Genomic DNA, 20368 nt, shown 5'->3' on the forward strand with positions numbered 1-20368 from the left:
TATAACAGTATCACATTACCATATAGGACTAGACCACCTGTAACTATGGATATCAGGATTTAGGTACATAATTAGAGCTGTGTGTGTAAGCTCACAAAAACCTCTAGCTATTATTAATCCATCATTTTCACAAACACTAGTATTAACAAACATTTTAAAAAAGATTTTTTTTGAGAGATCATTTTTGACTGTTTAATTCATGACTCCACCAGCAAAACCAATTAGGTTTTTTTCAATTGTCAAAATTCTGTTATGGAGTTGACATTTTAAGAAAATAACTGAACAAACATGGGGGGAAGGGGCATTTTTAAATAAATATTTTCTGGGAAAAGAATTCAAATGATAATTACTTTGGGAAAACAATTTTAAAATTGACTAACAAATTTCAATTAGTAAAGAGAATACAAAATGTTTGTGCCATAAATATACAAAATCCATATCTAAGTTATTGTAAATGATTGATTCAAGTTCTTCCACACAAATGAAAAACCCCTCAACATTATGATTTGAGATTTCATTAAAATTTTTATGAAGTCCAATTCTAGTCTGAAATTCTGACTATAAAATAGATTTGAGGTTTAAAGCCAGAAGGGACTACTAGGACCATCTGGTTTGGTCCCCAACATAAGGCAGACCAAAAAATTTCACCCAATAATTCCGATAATGATTTTTTCTTTACTACTATATAAATAAACACTATCAAGTACAAGTTGAACTCTGTGGTCCAGAACTCTCTGGTCCGACAACATCCATGGTCTGGCAGGAAAGAAACTAAAAACATTAAGGAAAGGAGCAAAATACGCCTCCAGTATCTGCTGCTGCAAAGGCAGAGAATCTGATGGCAAGTGGGAACAGAGGACAGGTAGCGAGAAAGTGGAGCTCTAAAGCACTCAATTAGCAACACAGACCCCCTCTCTAATTCTCATTAATTTACGAAGATATACAAAGCATTAGCAAGCCAAGCCTATAAACCATGGCATCTGCTCAGGTACAAAAATAAATAAGATTTGCAGGTGACTTCTTATCCTATTTGTCATCTATGCTTAATCCAGTCAGAATTAATAAGGACAATTCATTTCTGCATTAATCACTTGAAATTTTTTGGGTTAGTAACTCACTTCTGCCTCAAGATGACCCCAGTCTGTGGAGCTCTTAATGGAAGGTTTGAAAAAAGCAGTTGTTTAATATTCAGCTTCTTCTGTGAAGGAAGTACAGCAGATCCCTGAAAAGCTGCAAGATATTTTTGTGGCAATTCTTTGTTCCTCGTACCCTCTATTAAAGCTTTAAACTGATTTGTTTTTTAGGATTTAGCAACATTTCTCAAATATTTTAAAAAACTGTTTATAGTAATATATTGCCTTAAGACAAATGAAATATGCAGTTAAAAAGCTTGCAGCAACTTGTTATTAATATACATTTGCTTTATACCTAGAACACATCTAGGGTAATATTTTAGATTTCACATATGAAGGCATTTTTCATCCAGCGAAAGACAACAAAGGTATTACGGGTACTTGAGCATAGATAGAATCTCCAGCTATAAGAGAGCCTTGGATCATTTAAATGAATGATTCTTTGTTCCAATTTACACACATGAACTTTTATTCTTGTGCAGACACCTCACCCCCCCCCCCCCCCATCCAAATACAGGACCAGGGCTTCCACATGCCACTGAATTGGGAAATACATATGCCTAGATCATTTTGATAGCTAATTAAGACATTTTAATTTCATCCTCACCACCCAAGAGACATGACTTGCAGAAAGAACAATAATGGGATAATAACTTGCAAGACTTTTGCAGCTAAAGTCAGGTGCTTCTACTTCAGACTGAGAATGTCTGCTAAACTCAATTGGTTCAAGCAGGAATTCCACAATGCATTGGTGTGAACTGTGCATGAAAACTGTCACCTTAACCCAGAACCCACTGTCACCTTAACCCAGAACTCATACAATATCAATACAGTGTATTTTATGCATTTTAGAGGCAAGAGACATCCTGTGCTATAGCATGGACACAACTCTTCAGTGATGCTATTGTTCACGTTGCATTAAATGCTCTATTAGCACTAACTTCACCAGAATAGGTCATGTAATAACATCCAACCAAGTGCAAAGTCTGAAGTCTCCTCCTCACTGATCACCAAACTGGTGTAAAACATATACTGAAAATTGGGATCCTGGATCCCTGATACCCCAATCTATTGAAATATGTAAAACCAATTAAACAAAATACAAATCTCAGCCCTGATTTAAACTTCTTAACACTTTCTCATCTTGCCTCTTGTGGTGCTCATCACTACAAGTACCAAGTCATTTCCAATTTAACCTCCCCCTCCTCGAGTTTGTATTTCCTCATTGTTCTACCAGCTCAGGCACCTTTAAAGGGACACAGCTAACTACAGAAAGGATTGTAGCAGCCTGTCTCGAAGAGTAATTTATATTTTCTGTATTCAAAAATTACATTTTGAATAATGGCTAAATACAAGTAAAAATAGATCAAACTGACCACACATCACATTTAGGAGAATGAATGGAAGAATAAGACCAATATTTTCAGTTAGGAGAGTTGTAGAATTCATTTAGGCTTTTCATTCTATACTTGAAAGAAGAGACTGTTAACTCTACACCATAAAATCTAGAAATCTTGAAGTTCAGAATATAGAGATTTCAACCACTAAAACAAAGCATGTGCTGGCTAAGCCGGCATATCTGGAAATTTGCAAGTTGTCCCCCAAGATATGTGAAATATGAAGATTTTGTTTTATTCTGTAAGAAATACAGCCATACCTTTTCTAAACCAGTGACTTTACACGTCTAATATTCTTTAGACCATTGTTGCAGGAAGATGCTTACAAACCTCCTAGCTTGATTCTAAACACTATGTAATTTTTTGATCAGCCAAGAAAAAAATTTACATGGGCCACAATTATCTTCTTACATTTCTGAAAGGTGACATATGTGAACACTGAAAGGAGTAAGAATGGGGTGATGCCTAGCTGCTGGTAGCATAAACAGTTAAAGACAGTGACAGTTTGAGAGCTTTGCTTTAATTTGCAAATTGCTGCAGAAGACTGCATCTATTCAAGTATGGGAGAAACAGAATGCCAATTCTCCTATTACTCTGGTTCTTTGCAGAGCTCTGGGATAGTATTGTGTCTCTTATATTTCTACTTTTCATGTGAACATGAATATTACCCAACAAAACAAAATACAAATGGCCTTGAGGGTATTCAGCTACAGTATATGATAGACAGTATAGTAAATTTTCTTTGAATTTAGATTGTCAAGGTTCTCAATGTCACTAAGATAAATATATATTTAAAGCAAATTGTAAATTATAAATTTACAAAGTTTTCTCTGTATTGAGAATCGCAGTAAAAGACTTGGAAGCTTAGAAGCTAAAAAACAGGAAGAGTTTCAGAATGAAGTATTTCTCTAACATGAATTTAAAATTACGTTAGCACTGTTAACTAGTACTAATCAGCTATAACAGTAACTGATACTGTTTACCTCTTCTTCCATGCTGATGGCATCACTGTAGCTTCTCTTCTAAAGAGAAATGTAAAATACTAAATTGCTTCCTAATAAAAGCCCAACAACATATGAGAAGTTGCTTTATTTCCTCTTTTAAATATACATAAGATATTTTATTTCAAAAGCACAAGGACATTATACAAGTTTCAAATTTACATTTTTGCAGTTAAGGATACCAATATATGCATTATTCAAATAACTTCTTCAGTTTATCTTGGATGGAATTCAAATCAGTGGCAAAAGCATCTTGCAATCACTAAATACAGATAATACAGTAAACCAAACTGCATAGTACTTTATGAAATGTGAAATAACTGTAGTCATTAGTGGATGATCTGGGAGCCCATTTGCAAGAATAATAAGTGCAAAGGTATAGAAAACAATGCAACATTTCTTCCTTCACCTTCACTTTACTACTGCTCCACCTAATAGAAAGACATTTGGGAATGTTAAGCAAGAGTTTGCCTGATTAAAACAAGTTCCTGTCTCTATGTAGCAGAGTTTGAATTGCTCATTACCAGCACTACAAAATAAATTGATCTTGCTGTATGTTTGTTAGCTGAACTTCATGGGTGTAAACTTCTTCCATCATTGAAAGTTCAAGATTACTGAAAGTATCTGATACATGACAATGGAAAACACAGGGAAACAGTGAGTGAGAACACAGCTATGAAGTCACTGCTGAACTCCCTGAAGCATGTTTGCTAATTTCAATAGAGTACTTTGGCTGGTAAGTAGTATTATTGGTAACCTTTGAACTGGCCACTGCACACAAATTTCCATGGAACTGGTTTTCCTTACCCAAGGTTTCAATCACAGATTTAGACAAGACTAACGAAACAATTGGTTCTATGCAAGGAATTTACCTTCAGTTTAAAAAACTGAAAACATCAAAATGAAGTGAGAAGTTTTCATTGCAGTAAGAGGAAGGTAGGAAAAGATACTGAAGACAAATATTTACACTGACTGGGGGAAAATAAGCTGAAAAATTAGCAAAGGTTTTAAGGATTATTTGACTGCTAGAAAATAATTATTTGATATTTTGACCCATTTTAATTTCACTTTTAAATGTGTATTGACTGCTGTTCATTAAAGATTTTAAGAAACTAGGAGGAGAATTATTAAACCGAAGCATGAAATCATGATTTAAGATTCTCCCTTCCACCTGGCATGTCCTCTCACTGCATCAAGAAGTGAATGCAAATGTGTATATATATGCACATGCTCTTGAACAGCAGGTCACAAAATTATTTATAGCCCTCCCTCTCTAAGCCTTAACAGAGCACTTAAAAAAAAAATCACCCTTCCTGCAACACACGTACACACACAGCAAGAGAGGGAAAGTAGAACTGATCTAAAATCCATTCCCTGAATAGTTCAGGCTTTCGGACAGAAGTGGTGTTGCCTGGAAAAATAATAGTTATAGGGTATTTATGTATTTAGAACATTTACTTGTCACATCAGAAGATCCCTTCATGTAAATTATTATGGCTAAAAACCAGGAAACAGAACAGCGAGCTAATGAAAAATGGTTCAATCACAATATGCCATTTGATATTGAAAAAGAAAGTCAACTATTTTTTTCTTTCAGTTACAACCAGCATCTGGTTAGTATATCCAGAAACATATAGTTTATGGGCCACTCCAAACAGATAACACAAGAATGAAGAGTGGGAAGTCGCTCCAATATGGAGATACAACATATTAACTTATGCCTGTGTTTAGTGATTCTAAGTAGATTATCTTGCCATGCTATCTTCTATAGGGCCTTGATTTCTTCTATAGGGCCTCGCTTTTTTATTCAACTTTAAATGGCTTTTTAAACTGCAGTCTATGGTTTTGTTTTTTGTAGCTGACAGATGGCTAACTAGAGTGCAGAACTAGTGCAGTCTAGAGTTGGTTTCTGCATGGACTGCAGAATACCATTACAAACATAGTAAAGCTGACCACAGCAGTGTGATGCTGGACTTCTTGGGGCAGTCTACAGAATTAGTAGACTAAAACTGTATTATATAAGGTGCAATAAGTACTGGCAATGTAACAAGCATACACTCTCTAATTTCACATGCACCAAGCAAGATGGAAATTCTCCCACATAATTCACTCTTTCTGCCCTTCTTTTAAAGATTGGATTAGTGAAAACATTATTCCTCTGAAAGCACTCTCCAGGGTCTGGCACAGTGCAGGTTTCTGCTGTACCACTTAATGCTTGCTGAGCCTGTTGCTATTAATTACTTGAGGCATCACTTTTTCTTTTGAAAATATGTCACAGACCTTGGCCAATTTAAGTTCTAAGACAGGGCTAGGAACTGAGACACACTGTAAGGAGGAAGAGGGATTGTTCACAGCTCCAGCTACATTGTTGTAATTTTAAGACATACAAATAATTTCAGACATCACAACAACCCTGATATGCCAATTGCACCACATGACTGGAAATATTAACAGTTTTTTTTACTTGGATCTTTCCTAGCAACACACATCCAGGTATATTCTCAGTGCCAGTAAATGACAGTTTGGGACTTTTGGTGTGTGTGTCCGTATGGAAGGTAGGTGGATGTGGGAAGCTACCATCATCTAAACATCAGTATAGCCTCTGGAATAAGATATTTCTGTCCCTGTATATTCTACAACAGTCACCACATAGGATTTTTTAAAATAAACCCTATGAATGAGAATGATTTTGTTTGGATGCATCAGTCATGTATATGAGCTAGAGAATCCCCCTTAGAGAAGGTTTTGCAATACCCCCCTCCCTTTCCTTTGTTAGATCATCCATAGTCATTCGAATTTAATTAAAAGCTAGGACTCAGAGCAACTGCCAGTTGAATCCAAAAAAGATTTGATTGGTTTCCTGGCTCCTGGCAATCTCTTCTACGATGCAGTGTTGCTGCCACAGAAGATGGAGTTTCCGATAACGTTCATGACATAAATGCAATGGGTTGCCTCTTCTTCATGGGAGAAATAAGAAGAACATTCATTAGGCACATTACAATATAACATATCCGTATCTTTTGACCTTTTCTTCTCTCTTTCCTGGATGTCTCTACTCCATCAGTACAAATATGTCTAGGCATAGTGTCTAAAAACAGTCCCGCATTAACTATGCATGCTAATAGCCAAGAAAAATATGGGATAAGAGGGTGAAAAATCGTTATTAATCACAATCAGTCTAACAGAAATGGGACTGTTCAGAACTATGTAGGAACTGCATGCAGTATAAGGGGGACAACAAAAAAGAGAACAAAAATAAGACTCCTAGCAAGTTAAATATGTACTTACTTGAGGCCTGGATCTGTTTCTCCATATTCATCAAGATAGGGAGCAGGATATAAGCAGCCTCTGGTTTTACCTTCTATCAGGACTACTTTGCACTCCCTGATCCTTAAGGAAAAAAAAAGTTTAAAATGTTAACAAACATACCAGTTTGCAGGTACTATTTATAAGAAAACTTAAATTTTAACTGGTCTACACAAAAAGTTGCACTGGTTTAACTAACAAGGATTGTTTTACACAGATTTAGTTAAACTGGTATAATCTCCTAAGTGGACACTCCTACAATGGTTTAAACCTGGCTTATATCTCGGCTTATTTTACATCTGTAAATTAGATGCAAGCTAAACAGATAAAATCTAGACTTAAACCAACAAAAAGGAGCATCTACTCAGGGGATTGCAAGAGTTTAAATAATTTTTTAAAATCTATTTAAGCTACACTGGTGCAATTTCTGTGTTCAGACAAGCCCTTAAAGCTGGGGCGGGCAAATACTGACCTATAGGCCAGATCTGGTCCACTAGGTTAACCTCTGGAGGGCCCTCACCATTATATTTATCTGCGTATTCACAGGTACAGGCAACCATAGTTCCCACTGGGTGCAGATTGCCATTCCTGGCCAATGGGAGCTGCTTTCTGCCACTCCCACTGGTTGGGCATGGTTATCCACGGCCAACTGGAGCTGTGATCGCTGATACATGGGGAAGTGCAGGTAAAAATAGCAGTGGCAGCCTGCCAGGGGCTAACCCTGGTGAACTGCTGCCATTTAATGTCCACTCCTGCCTAACAGACTTTCACAAAAGCAACAAATATATAATTGATTGTATGGTGTTAGATACCCATGACACAAGGAACCTTATCAATAATAATAAAATTGTTACTACTGTTTTGTAATTGCTCTTCAGCATGTGCTGCACATGTCCATTCCACTTTTGGTTGTGCAACAAGCACACTGACACCCTTCACAAACTTATCCCATGGTGGTACCTGTTGGGGCAGCTCCTCCCTGCTGTAGTGCACTATTGCATGCACCAATAAAAAGTAGAGCTGTTCATAACCCAACTCAGTTCCTACTTGCCAGAATTTCAATGTAGGGTGACAGACAGGTGGGTTGTGCAAAAGAAGTTAGAGAACAGGTTAATAATCATTTTTCTTCTTTGACTGACTGTACATGTGCATTCCAATCTTGGTGACACTCAAACTATAAGACCAAGACATAGGATCGGAGTCTATTTCAATGAAGACTGGAGAACAACTTGTCCAAATCTAGCATCATCTCTGGACTCTTGAGTCACAATACAATGGGAGTCCAATGTGTGAAATGAGAAGGTTGCTGCTCTACAAATGTCAACAGATGGAACTTATGCTAGAAAAGCCATTGAGGCCAACTGCAATTTCATTGAATGAGCTGTGACACTGCTAGGCAGAGCAACATTAGCCAAGTCATAGCACATATGAACATAGGATGTGATCCAGGAAGAAATTCTCTGGAGGTACACTGACTTTTTTCTTTGTCTGCCACTGCTATGAATAGTTGGGATGATTTATGAAAGTGTTTGGTTCTACCTAGGCTCTCCTCATGTCCTGGGTATGCAAATGCTCTTCTTTCTTGCTCATGTGTAGCTTTGTGTAAACTTTGGGTAAGTAAACTGGCCAGTTGATGTGGAAAGAAGCCACCTTTGGGTGAGAATACAGGTCCTTAAAAAAAAACATCTGAATGCAGACTGATGTCCACAGTTCCCTTATTCTTCTGGCAGGGGTAATGGCCACCAAAAATGCCATCTTAATTTACTGATACAGTAGAGAGCAGGTAGCCAGTGTCTTTCCTGGGGAACCCAAATTTCTTGACATTACTAGTTTAGATTCCACAGGGCAACTGAAGCTTGCACCTGGAAGGTTTAATTTCACTAAGCCTTTTAAAAACTTTACTGATATATCGCTGAAGAAAATACAGTGATTGTCCACTTTAAGACAAAGTACTGAAACAGCTGTTATATGCAACCTCCAAGGAACTAAGATCTGATTCAGATGTAATAATTCAGGTCCAGGATATCGAACTGAAGAACTGATTAATGATATTCCACACTGATGAGAACATATGGGAAAACATTTCAAATGACAGAGGCAAGTTACTCTTGTAGAAGGCTTTCAGTTATTCAACAGGATCTCTTGATGTCTTTTGAGTAGACTTGCTTTTAGTTGCTAGTGATGGTATATCCATACAATTAACTGATGGGACTGTAGGCTCAGGTAGAGTAGGCAATCATGATCCTGGGAGATTAGGTTCAAGCGTAGTGGAAGTGAAATTAGAAGTTTTACTGACAGTGCCAGAAGAGTGGAGAACCAACATGGATGGGTCCATGCTGAGCGTGGTTGTGTGAATTTGGCCTGGTTCTATCTTGTCTTTAGTAACAGTTTGTGAATGAATGGAATTCGTAGAAAAGCATAGAGAAGCTTCTTAGTAAAAAGGTACCTGTTACGGAACCTGGGCTATTCTGTGACCATGTAGGGAGCAGAATTGCTGACACATTATATTGGATTGTGAGTCAAAAAGATCTATTTGGGGAAGCTGCCATTGGTGGAAGATGTACCTGGCCACATCTAGCAAAGAGATTATTTGTGGTGACTTGTAAACAATCTGCAACTGTGTTGTTTGTGAGGTCTAACAAGCTGCTTCCATTAATCTACAACAGAAATACTTGGTATGTTGCGATGACAGGTTTCCACTCTCTGACACTGATGTGTAAAGCTGAGTCCTCTGAGGACCCAAGATTATGAGTCTCTAGAGAACTAAGGTGGGCTCACGACCCCAGATCAGAAGCATCTATCACTAGCATGAGTATTGTTTGCGGATGGGTAAACAGAATGCCTACATGTACAACGGCAAGATTTGTCCACTAATCTAGGGAGGTGAGGACATGTGAGGACCCTTTCACCAATGAGTCTAACTGGTGGCAGCTTGACAAGTAGACCAATGCCAGCATGCCTTGTAATATTCTGTGGCACAGTTGCATACTAAACCACACAAGTAGAAGGGGTTTGATCTGGAAGCCTCAAACAGTTTTGTTCAATTGTGGTGGAGCAAGCCTTCAAGTCTGTAACAACTGATCAGATTACTCAGAATCTGGATACTGAAAGAAACAACCTGGCTTGAGATGAATCCAATATAATTCCTATACATTTTATCCTTCACATCTGTGTTAACAATCCCACTGCACTGAACACTAAATGGATCGAGTCAACTCTGTTCTGTACTTGCAATGTAGAATGGCATCTTACAAGTTAGTTATTCAGGCAGAGGTAAACCTGAACTTCCAGTCTTCAGAGTAATGCAACTACTACTGCCATGATTTTTGTAAAGCAGGGGTTCCCAAACTTTTTGACATGCGGTCCAGTAAATCCATTCACGAGCTTTTGGAGAACCAGTAACATTCACTTGCATATTTGCATTTTCATTAAGCAAATGATGAATATTCAAATAAGTTGTTTCTGGTCCTCCCAAAGCCCCCGTGCCAGCTTAGCAAAGCTTTTGAAACTGTCACTCACAATATTCTTGCCAGCAAGTTAAGGGAATATGGATTGGATAAATGAACTGTAAGATGGATAGAAAGCTGGCTAGACCAGGGTTTCCCAAACTTTTTACTTTAGTTGGAACCCGTTTTTTTCCAGTACTGTTTTTTGCAGCCCAAAAATATAAAGGCATACTCAAAAAAAAAAAAGAATTAAAAATGAATAAATTTTCAGTGTTTCACCCGGATGCATCCTCCCCCCAGCCTGGACCAGGGCTCCCCTGTGCTCCCCAGCCAGAGTGAGGAATACAAACTGTGTACTTTCCCCTCACTCCCTGGTGAAGTGGAACAGGCAATAATGGCCTTGTACGAATCAGGAGGCTAAAGGGTGCCTGGGGAGGCTCTCCCTCCTGTTCCGAAGAGCATGTGGATTTTTGCTCTTCTGTGTTATCTGGTCTTCTTAAATTACTTTTTACTTAAATTACTTTTCCCTGAAAAAAAGTTTCACACTTGCCCGTTACCTACTTGAGGAACATACACACTCCAGCTCCGCAATGGAGAGCATGATAGGTACAGGCTCCCAGCTCCTCCCCATCCACCAATTCCTGGCAACAGGTATTCTGGGAACACAACATGGCTCCACAGAACAAACACAACACTGGGTGCTTTTGTTCATCATCAAAAGACCGTGGGCACCTGTAAAGAGAAAGGTGGTAATTTTTAAGGGTCATATGGAAACAAAACAGTTATTGCAAATACAACGCAAAGATTTTAAAAATATATTTAATTATCCGTGCTCTTTCAACCAGATGGCCTTTTCCAGAAAAGAGGCACAGTCCATCACAATGCTTCTTTAGAAATTATCTGGTAAAATTCTTCCTAGTTTTTCCTCAGAAGGAAGAGCTGCTCCTCTCTACAGCTGGTCAGTTGGGACATTGGTATAAGTTCAGTGAAATCTCTTCTAAAGTAATTCAATTTTGTGATCCCATGGGACATATGTCCCTCCAATAACATCTGCTATGTGATGTTCTAGAGGTTCTCAAAATATTGTCTTTCAAAGTATTGCTCCAAATCCACACCTGCTCACATGATCACAACTCTCCTCTTCATTTCCCAACTGCTAACATAACTAAAACGACATTTAATATTTTCCTATTCATTTCCCATGTAAGCAGTGGCTGTCGTTGTGATTGAAATCTTATGCTATTGCAAACGGCAGATAAGGCAACCCATGCAACTGAAAATTGAACAGATCTAGGATGTGGATCACAATATAGAAATTGAGAGCCTCCTTCTATATTTAATGGAAATAGACAAAAGGAGACAACTGCATCAGTGTTTAGATGCCAACAGGATTCAAAGATTGCTAAAATGAATATTAAAACAGCATGAATGCAATGAAAATACATCCTCTTCTCCATGACTAATGCACCTCTCTTCAGTAAATCATTAATGCAAATGGCACATTTCTTGAAATGGGTTTATTAAAACTAAATACTGAGGAAATACTAGATTAGGAATGGAATCAAACCAAAAAGTTGAAGTCAATTCAGTGATGTTATTCTAAGTCCATTTATACAAAACAACAAAACTGGCACACAGGCACAGTACTAAGATGCCAAAAGGGTCAAGGTTATGTAGGTCAAGAGCAGCACTGGCAGGGCAACATAGTGTAACTTGCTCCATGCCTGCCTCCCTTTTATTCCAGATCAAACAAGTGATTCATTCACGAGAAATAAATTCATGAGAAATAAATATTAAATACAAAACAAGCTTCCACGTGCAAAATTCTCTTTAGAGAATTTCCATGTTTTTTCCACAGGATGGATAACTAAAGTGAAATGATACATCTTCACATTGCCTTATCTGCTACCAAAACTTCATCTGTGGATCAAGTTCAGTATTTCTGCTTTAAGCCAGAGCCAAACCTCTGGTCCTGAAATGGTCAATGATGCAAACAACTGTCAACTGTATCAAGCCTACACCTGCTTACTGAGGTGTATCAGTTATACATGGCCATTATGTGAAAAGTAAGTAGTATCACATTTAAACTGGACCGCTGGTTATTGATGTTTAGGAACAAAACAGTACGTTCATCTCAAATTTTGTAATACCCTTCCCAGACTTGCATATCACAGGTGATGTTTTCTTTTCTGGACTGAAGTGGCAGCATTTGAATTCCATCCCAAAATTACTGCAAGATTATGAAAAGAAGAAAATACATGATAAGGTGGCAGCTCTAACTGTTTTTTATTACCTAAACTGAGAGGCTTGATTCAGGAGGCAGCTGTAGTCTTCTGGAAGCTGTATCAAATTATTTCTTTTTCTTGGATATCTAGTAAATTAGAGAAAGAAAAAATATTGTAAAAATATTAATGAAGTCACACAAAGCTCACAACAAACAGAATGACATATGTGACCAATATTTTACCGTTCTGGTAAACTCCCTGTCCTTTCATCCAACCATCCAGTCCCCCAAATCATGTCACAACCCCTAGCAGCCCAAATAAAGGGTATAAGACAAACTACACAGGAAACATTTTCACAGTAAATGTACAACAATGGTGAGAAAAAGAACTGTTACTTACCTGTAACTGTTGTTCTTCGAGATGTGTTGCTCATGTCCATTCGAAGTAGGAGTGCGCACCACGCGCACCGCGTCTTCCGGAGCGTTTTCCCTAGCGGTATCTGTAGCACCGGCAGGGCGCCCTCTAGAGTGGCGCCGCTATGGCGGGGCATAAGTACCCCTGCCAGTGCTGCCCCACCTCAGTTCCTTCTTGCCGGACACTCCGACGAAGGGGAGGTAGTGTGGGAGTCGAATGGACATGAGCAACACATCTCGAAGAACAACAGTTACAGGTAAATAACCGTTCTTTTCTTCTTCTTCGAGTGGTTGCTCATGTCCATTCGAAGTAGGTGACTACCAAGCTAACCTCACGGAGGAGGGGTCGGAGCAATCATGCCACCAGAGTCATGAAGTGAGGTGAACAATAAACTGATTTATTTGAACAATTCAACACTGATAAAGGTACCATTTAAGAACAAGACAACCGGAAACATATTTACATCACAGATTCAAAGACTGCAGAGCCCACCCTTGCATCCTCCCCAGCCTGCTGAGGTAGCGCATAGTGTGTTGCAAACGTGTGAAGGGAAGACCAGGTGGCTGCCCTGCAAATTTCTGTGATCGGTACCTGGGCACCAAAAGCCACCGAGGACGCCTGCGCCCTGGTGGAGTGTGCCTTCATCCTGGGTGGGGTTTTACCAGCCAGGTGATAGCATTCTGTGATACATTGCACCACCCATCTTGAGAGCCTTTGCGTGGAAATAGGCGACCCTTTGACCCTGTCCCTGAATGCAATAAACAACTGTTGTGATTTACGGAACGGCCTGGTCCTATCAATGTAGAAAGCCAGCGCCCGCTTGGCGTCCAGGGAGTGCAGAGCCCGCTCCTTAGAGGAGGCGTGGGGCTTTGGGAAAAACACCGGGAGATAAATCCCCTGGGACAGGTGGAATGGTGATACCACTTTTGGAAGGAAGGCTGGATGAGGCCATAGCCTTACATTGTTATTGGAAAAGACAAGGTAGGTCGGGTTTATAGTTAGCGCCCTTAGTTCCGACACCCTTTGAGCCGATGTAATGGCCATGATAAAGGCAACCTTCAATGAGAGGTGCAGCAGGGAACACGCGGCCAGCAGTTCAAAGGGAGGTAGCATAAGCCTGTGGAGGACCACATTAAGGTCCCAGGCGGGAAGCGGGGCCCTCACCGAGGGGTACAGATTTTCCAGGCCAGTAAGAAACCGTTTAACCTCTGGGTTAGAAAAAAGGGAGACTCCTGCCATACCAACATGGAAGGCGGAGAGAGATGCCACATGGATTTTGATAGAAGAGAAAGATAGGCCACTAGACCGAAGCTGGAAAAGGTGGTCAAGAATAGTTGGGATAGGAGCCGAGGACGGGTGTACTCCTCTCCAGGACGCCCAAGACGAGAAGCGCCGCCACTTGGCAGCGTACGACCGTCTAGTAGAGGGTTTCCTGCTACTGAGGAGAATCATCTGAACCTCTTGGGAACATTCCCTTTCAGGTTGGTTCAACCATGGATAAACCATGCCGTTAGATGGAGAGACCGGAGATCCGGGTGAACCATGATCCCCTCGCCCCAGGGTTGAGTTAGCAGATCCCGGACTGGAGGGAGTGCTATTGGGTCCTGGACAAGCATGTCCACCAGGATGGGGAACCAGAACTGTCTGGGCCACCTGGGGGCTATGAGAATGATCGAGGACCGAAATGTCCTCGCCCTGGTCAATACCCTGGAAATTAGGGGAAACGGGGGAAAGGCATAGAGGATGCCCTCTGGTCACACGGTCGTCAGGGCATCCCCCAGGGAATATTTCCCCAGTCCCAGCAGGGAACAGTAGTCCCTGCACTTGGTATTGCTTACCGAGGCGAACAGGTCTAGGCGGGGATAACCCCACCTGCGGAAAACCTGGCGGAGGGCAGAGACTTTGAGGGTCCACTCGTGGGCTCCAAAGGATCTGCTCAGCGTGTCCGCTAGCAGGTTTTTGCACCCCGGGAGGTATTCCGCTTGAGGTGTGATGCCGTGCGTGACACACAAATGCCAAAGTTGAAGGGCCTCTTTGCAGAGGGGAGGTGAACGCGCCCCACCCTGCTTGTTGAGGTAAAAGACCGCCGCTGTGTTGTCCATACGAACCAGGATCGAGCGGTGGGCGAGCCTTGGCAGGAAGGCTTCGCAGGCTCGCCTCACCGCCCGCAATTCCCGGACGTTTATGTGTAGGGCTCGCTCGGAGGGGGACCAAAGGCCTTGAGTTCTGTGTTGCCCCAGGTGTGTTCCCCAGCCCAGGTCGGACGCATCAGTGACCAGCGTCAGGGAGGGGGGAGGGATATTGAAAGGGACCCCACTGCGTACCACAGGTTCCTGGGTCCACCATAGGAGGGAGTCCAGAATTACTTTGGGCACCATAATTATCGAGTCCCAAAGACCCCTCGACTGGCTGAAGGCCTTCGCCAACCACGCCTGCATGGGTCTCATCCGCAACCTGGCATGGCGGACCGTGTATGTGCACGCTGCCATATGGCCTAGGAGCCTGGAGCAGACCCGAGGGGTCATTATAGGGGACCGAGTTAGCCCCGAGATCAGCTCCACTATGGAGAGGAACCTGCTCTTGGGCAGGAACGCCCTTGCCACCCTCGAATTGAGGAGGGCTCCCACAAATTCTATCTGTTGCGAAGGAGTCAGGGATGACTTTTTGATATTTATCAGGAGTCCTAACCTTAGGAAAAAGGGCTCTTGTAAGTGCCACGTGAGTTTCTACCTGCCCGTACGAGCGACCTTGGATCAGCCAGTCGTCGAGGTACGGAAACACGTGCACCCCTTGTTTGCGGAGATATGCAGCAACCACTGCCATGAATTTCGTGAATACCCTCGGTGCCGTACATAAACCAAAAGGGAGCACTGTAAACTGAAAATGGTATTGGCCCACGATAAACCTGAGGAACCTCCAGTGGCTGGGTCTGATTGCCACGTGGAAGTACGCATCCTTGAGGTCGAGAGTCGCGTACCAGTCTCCTAATTGTAGTACTGGGATGACCGATGCCAGGGTCACCATTCTGAACTTGTGTTTTACTACTGCCTTGTTTAGATCTCGGAGGTCCAAGATGGGACGGACCCGTCCCTTCAGTTTGGGGACAACAAAATAACAGGAGTAAAAACCCCTTCCTCGCAGGTGCGGAGGAACCTCCTCTATCGCTCCTTTTTCGAGGAGCGCAGACACCTCCAGACAGAGGATGTGTTTGTGAGGAGTGTCCCTTACTAGAGACAGCGAAGGGGGATTTGAGGGCAGCGGGCCTAGGAAAGGGATAGAGTAGCCTGCACTTACAATGTTCAGAACCCAGGCATCTAAAGTTATTAAGGCCCAAGCATGGGCAAAAAGGGATAGCCTGGCCCCAAACAGGGGGCCGGGGCAGGAGATTGGTACGGGACTCTCGAACGAAGCGTCAAAACTGAGGCTTGCACTGATGGGAAGGACTGTGAGGACCTCCACGCTGGGTATCGGTCCTGGGGCGACATTGACCCCATGCGCCCTGAGGGTGCGCGGCCGCCCCGGAACCTCCACCAGAGGCCCGGGGACAGCGCCTCCAGTAATCCCCTCGGGGGACCTGGGGCTGCGCCCTTCCCTGCTGCCTATAGGGCAGCTGTCGCTGGTGTGGAGCCGGCGTGTGGATGCCCAAGGACTTCAGGGTGGACCTAGTGTCCTTCAGGGTATGGAGCCTAGAGTCGGTGTGCTCCGAGAACAGAGCTTTGCCCTCAAAGGGCAAGTCCTGAATTGTATGCTGCACATCCGGGGGAATTCCCGAGACGTGGAGCCATGCCCCCTGCCCCCGATGCATAACGACACCAGTCGCCATCGTGCGGGCTGCTGAATCCACAGTGTCCAGAGGCGCCTGGAGAGCGGTTCGCGAGATGACTTTGACCTCCGAGGCAACAGCCGCGAACTCCTGACGGTCCTCCACAGGGAGTCTGTCTCAGAAGTTTTCGACGGCCTGCCAGGTGTTAAAGGCATACCTACTCAGCATCGCCTGCTGGTTTGCGATTCGGAGGTGTAACGCCCCTGTGGCGTAAACCTTACGGCCCAATAGGTCCAGCCTCTTAGGTTCCCTAGCCTTTGGAGAAGGGCCCGGCTGAGGGAGTTTTTCCTTTTGGGCCGCGGCCTGCACGACCAAGGACCCGGGGGTGGGTTGTGAGTACAGGTAATCATGCCCCGAGTTTGGGACGTAATAACGCCTCTCGACCCCTTTTAAGGTAGGGGTCAAGGTTGCCGGCGTTTGCCACAGGGCGTTGGTAATCTTTGATACCGTTTTGTTAAGAGGTAAGGCCAATCAAGCAGGCGCGTCTTCCGTGAGGATGTCCACCATTGGATCCGTGTCCTTGATGACAGGTTCCACCGGAACGGCCAAGTTGGCAGCCATGCGGCGGAGGAGGTCCTGGTGCGTGTGGGCATCCATTGACGGCAGACTCAGTGCAGGGTCTGCTAGTGCCTCGTCCGGGGACGACAACGACTCCTGAAGTGGCACAGGAACAGTTGCGGAGCCGTTTGAGCAGCTTGCGTTCCCGATGGGTCCACCTCCAGTGCCGTTGGTTGCGGTGCCGCTGGATCGGGTTGAGGTGCCCGGAGAGGGGAGGGAGGGGCTCGGGACAGGCACACCGACGGTCGGGAACCGTGCCCTGACGTCCCCGACCCCAGAGAAGAAGGCAGCTGACCTTGCCACTGATGGTAGGCCCAGGAGGTCCAGAAAGACCACTGTTGGTGCGGAGGCCACGTTAGTTGAGTGTGGTCCCTCCTATGTCTGGACCTGGATCTATGGGTCGAGGATGCCCTCAAGGAGTCCGAACAGACGGAGGAAGCATCCGAGTCCGGAGTCCGATTATTCCTCGGCCAGGGCGGAGCTGATGAAGAAAGTGGGGCAAACCTTGCCATTGACTCGGGCTTACCCGCATGAGTACATCGTGGCCGCACTATCTGTGGGGCCGGGGGACCCATGCCCTGTGTTGGAAGGCCCGCTGACGGTTGCAGCACCGGGGGACCTAGACCCGGTGCCGAGGGTTCAACGGCACCCAGTTACGGCACCGGGGTGCCCAGGCCCAGTGTTGGTTGAGTCGCCAGCAGCTGCGGCACCGGGGTGCTCAGGCCCGGTGCCGGTTGAGTTGCGGCCAGCGGTTGCGGCACCGGGTACCCAGGCCCGATGCCTGGCGAGACCACTGCGTCGATGCTGGTGCAGATGAAGGCACGGAGATGGACGCCGGCTCCTGGGTGACCTCCATGGAGGAGAGAAAGGTCTGAGTGGACGCCACATGGCTACTCAGATACGGTACCGGCACCGCCAGGCGGGGAGCTGGCAAGGAGCTCAACTGTATCTCAGGTTGCGCATGGCTGGCAACTCCCTGAGAGAGTGACGGCTCGGCGACGAGAAGGGTGCCGAAGTAGCGATCGGTACTGACCCCACATGGGGTGGTCCCGACGCATAAGCCACTTTAGCATGCCGACCTGGGCCATGCTGGAGTGAAGCCGTAGCCAGCTGAGCCTCTGACGATGGTGACCTCGACCCTTCCGAGTCAACCGAGGATGGAGGGGCGGTCGTGAGGCTAATAAGGGGTTCTGCGCCGCCTCTAACGTATCTGGTGTGGACGGGCGCTGTGGAGGTAGGTGACCAGGACTACCTAGGCCTCCTCGGTGCCGACGGTGCGGAGGGAACGATACGCGCACCGGAGAGCCCACAGTGTGGTGCCCAACCGACGTTGTCTTCTTTGAAGGGGACCTTCCCCGGGATTTCTTCACTCTCTTAGTCGGAGGAGAGTGCGATTGGTGCCGAGAAGTCGACGCCGATGCGCAGTGCCGGTGAGGGGCGTCCCGCGTGGAAGCCGGTGCGCTGCGCACCGCAGGCTGTTCCGGTGGCACCAGCTGAAGCGCTGTCTCCATGAGGAGAAGTTTCAGGCGGGAAACCCTTTCTTTTCTGATACGGGGCTTAAAGGACTTGCAGATTTTACAGGCAATAGCCAGATGAGCTTCACCCAAGCACTTAAGACAGCTGTCGTGTGGGTCGCCCCTGGGCATAAACTTCCCGCAGTCAGCGCACGTCTTGAAGCCTTGCGGCCCTGGCATTCCTTACCCCCAAGGGGGAAGGAACAAAGCAAAGAACTTAACTATCTAACTGTGAGAACTATTTACAAACGAATGTGAGAAAGGGAACCATTAACTAACTAAGTAGGCTGGGAGATATGGAGACGCTCCAACGACCATCGCTGCGGTAAGAAGGAACTGAGGTGGGGCAGCGCCGGCAGGGGTACTTATGCCCCACCATAGCGGCGCCACTCTAGAGGGCACTCTGCCGGCGTTACGGGTACCGTTAGGGAAAACGCTCCGGAAGACGCAGTGCGCGCGGTGCGCACACCTACTTCGAATGGACATGAGCAACCACTCAAGAAGAAACTAAGTTTGCATGGGATGGGCATACATTTTACAACCCAGTAAAGATTATCTTATGTTACCAATTACATTAACCTAACCCAGAAAAAAGCAGATGTTTGATGTTCTGAGGGAATAGTAATTGTTTCATCTTCCTAAAGGAATCCTGTAATGCCATTTGAAGAGGCAGATGTGTTTATGGCAAAGGTGCAAGAGGAAGAAAAGGCTCCCTAATTGCAAGACTTGCCCTCACTTAACTACCCAGAGCTCATCTCCTTCAAAGTGTTACAGATCAAAAACAAAGCCCAGAAAAAATTAAACAAACCTTATTGAAATGTTTTTTCCTTTCAAAAAACTTAATACAGCAGGGTCAGCACACCACCTGTATCAGAAAAATTTTGGCAGATTATATTGTATGAACACTATATACAATTATTAACTGTAACTACAGAGATGTAGAAAGTAGTGAAAAATGTTATACAAAAGATAAATCTATTTTTAAAAACAAACTATAAAGATTTCGTCAGAATGAAACACACGTAGTTAAAAGATGTTAGCACTGTCTGCAAATGCTGACTCTCTCAGAATGTGAACATGGATTATCACTCACTGCTTCCCTTAGAGTACCTCATGAGATTAGATCCTTGGGGTCTGTAACATACCCCAATCGCGACCACAGAGGAGCCGCAGGTAGCATTTTTCACCAGAGTGATATTGATTAAAAAATGTCTCTTATCCATTTGAATATTTCGAATTTTGTTGCAGTCTCTCTCATCATTAATATACAATGCTATTGCAACAATTTTAACTTCAATTATGTCTTACCTGAACCACATATACTCGTGAATATCTGTAATTCAGTCATGATTACTATTCCACTATGTTTCTCTTATTCCTGTAATATCGGATTTCATTTCCTGCATCAGCAGTTCTAGTTCCTCCATTCTGTTACCCAGGCTTCTTGCACTGGTGTACAAATACCTTAATTGTTTCTGTTTGGCTTTATCCAGATTCCTCACCCAATTAGGTTCAGTCATTCTACTGCTACATTCCAACCTACCTGTTCGT

At 43.9% G+C, this 20368-nt stretch overlaps 1 protein-coding gene across 2 annotated transcripts in view; it reads right to left on the reverse strand.

The window, feature by feature from the left end:
* Positions 1–4112: 4112 nt before the first annotated feature.
* UBR1 (ubiquitin protein ligase E3 component n-recognin 1) overlaps positions 4113–20368 on the reverse strand; it is a 128174-nt gene continuing 111918 nt past the window's right edge. For both annotated transcript variants that reach the window (XM_075927249.1, XM_006135407.4), the window contains 5 exons: positions 19626–19682; positions 12577–12654; positions 10845–11015; positions 6820–6921; positions 4113–6488 (listed from right to left, as the gene is read on the reverse strand). In XM_075927249.1, the coding sequence (XP_075783364.1) occupies positions 6347–6488; positions 6820–6921; positions 10845–11015; positions 12577–12654; positions 19626–19682 (550 nt within the window). In that variant the 3' untranslated portion in view covers positions 4113–6346. The remainder of the gene's footprint in view (positions 6489–6819; positions 6922–10844; positions 11016–12576; positions 12655–19625; positions 19683–20368) is intronic.

This window comes from Pelodiscus sinensis, chromosome 4, assembly GCF_049634645.1.
Source record: "Pelodiscus sinensis isolate JC-2024 chromosome 4, ASM4963464v1, whole genome shotgun sequence".
Lineage (NCBI taxonomy): Eukaryota > Metazoa > Chordata > Testudines > Trionychidae > Pelodiscus > Pelodiscus sinensis.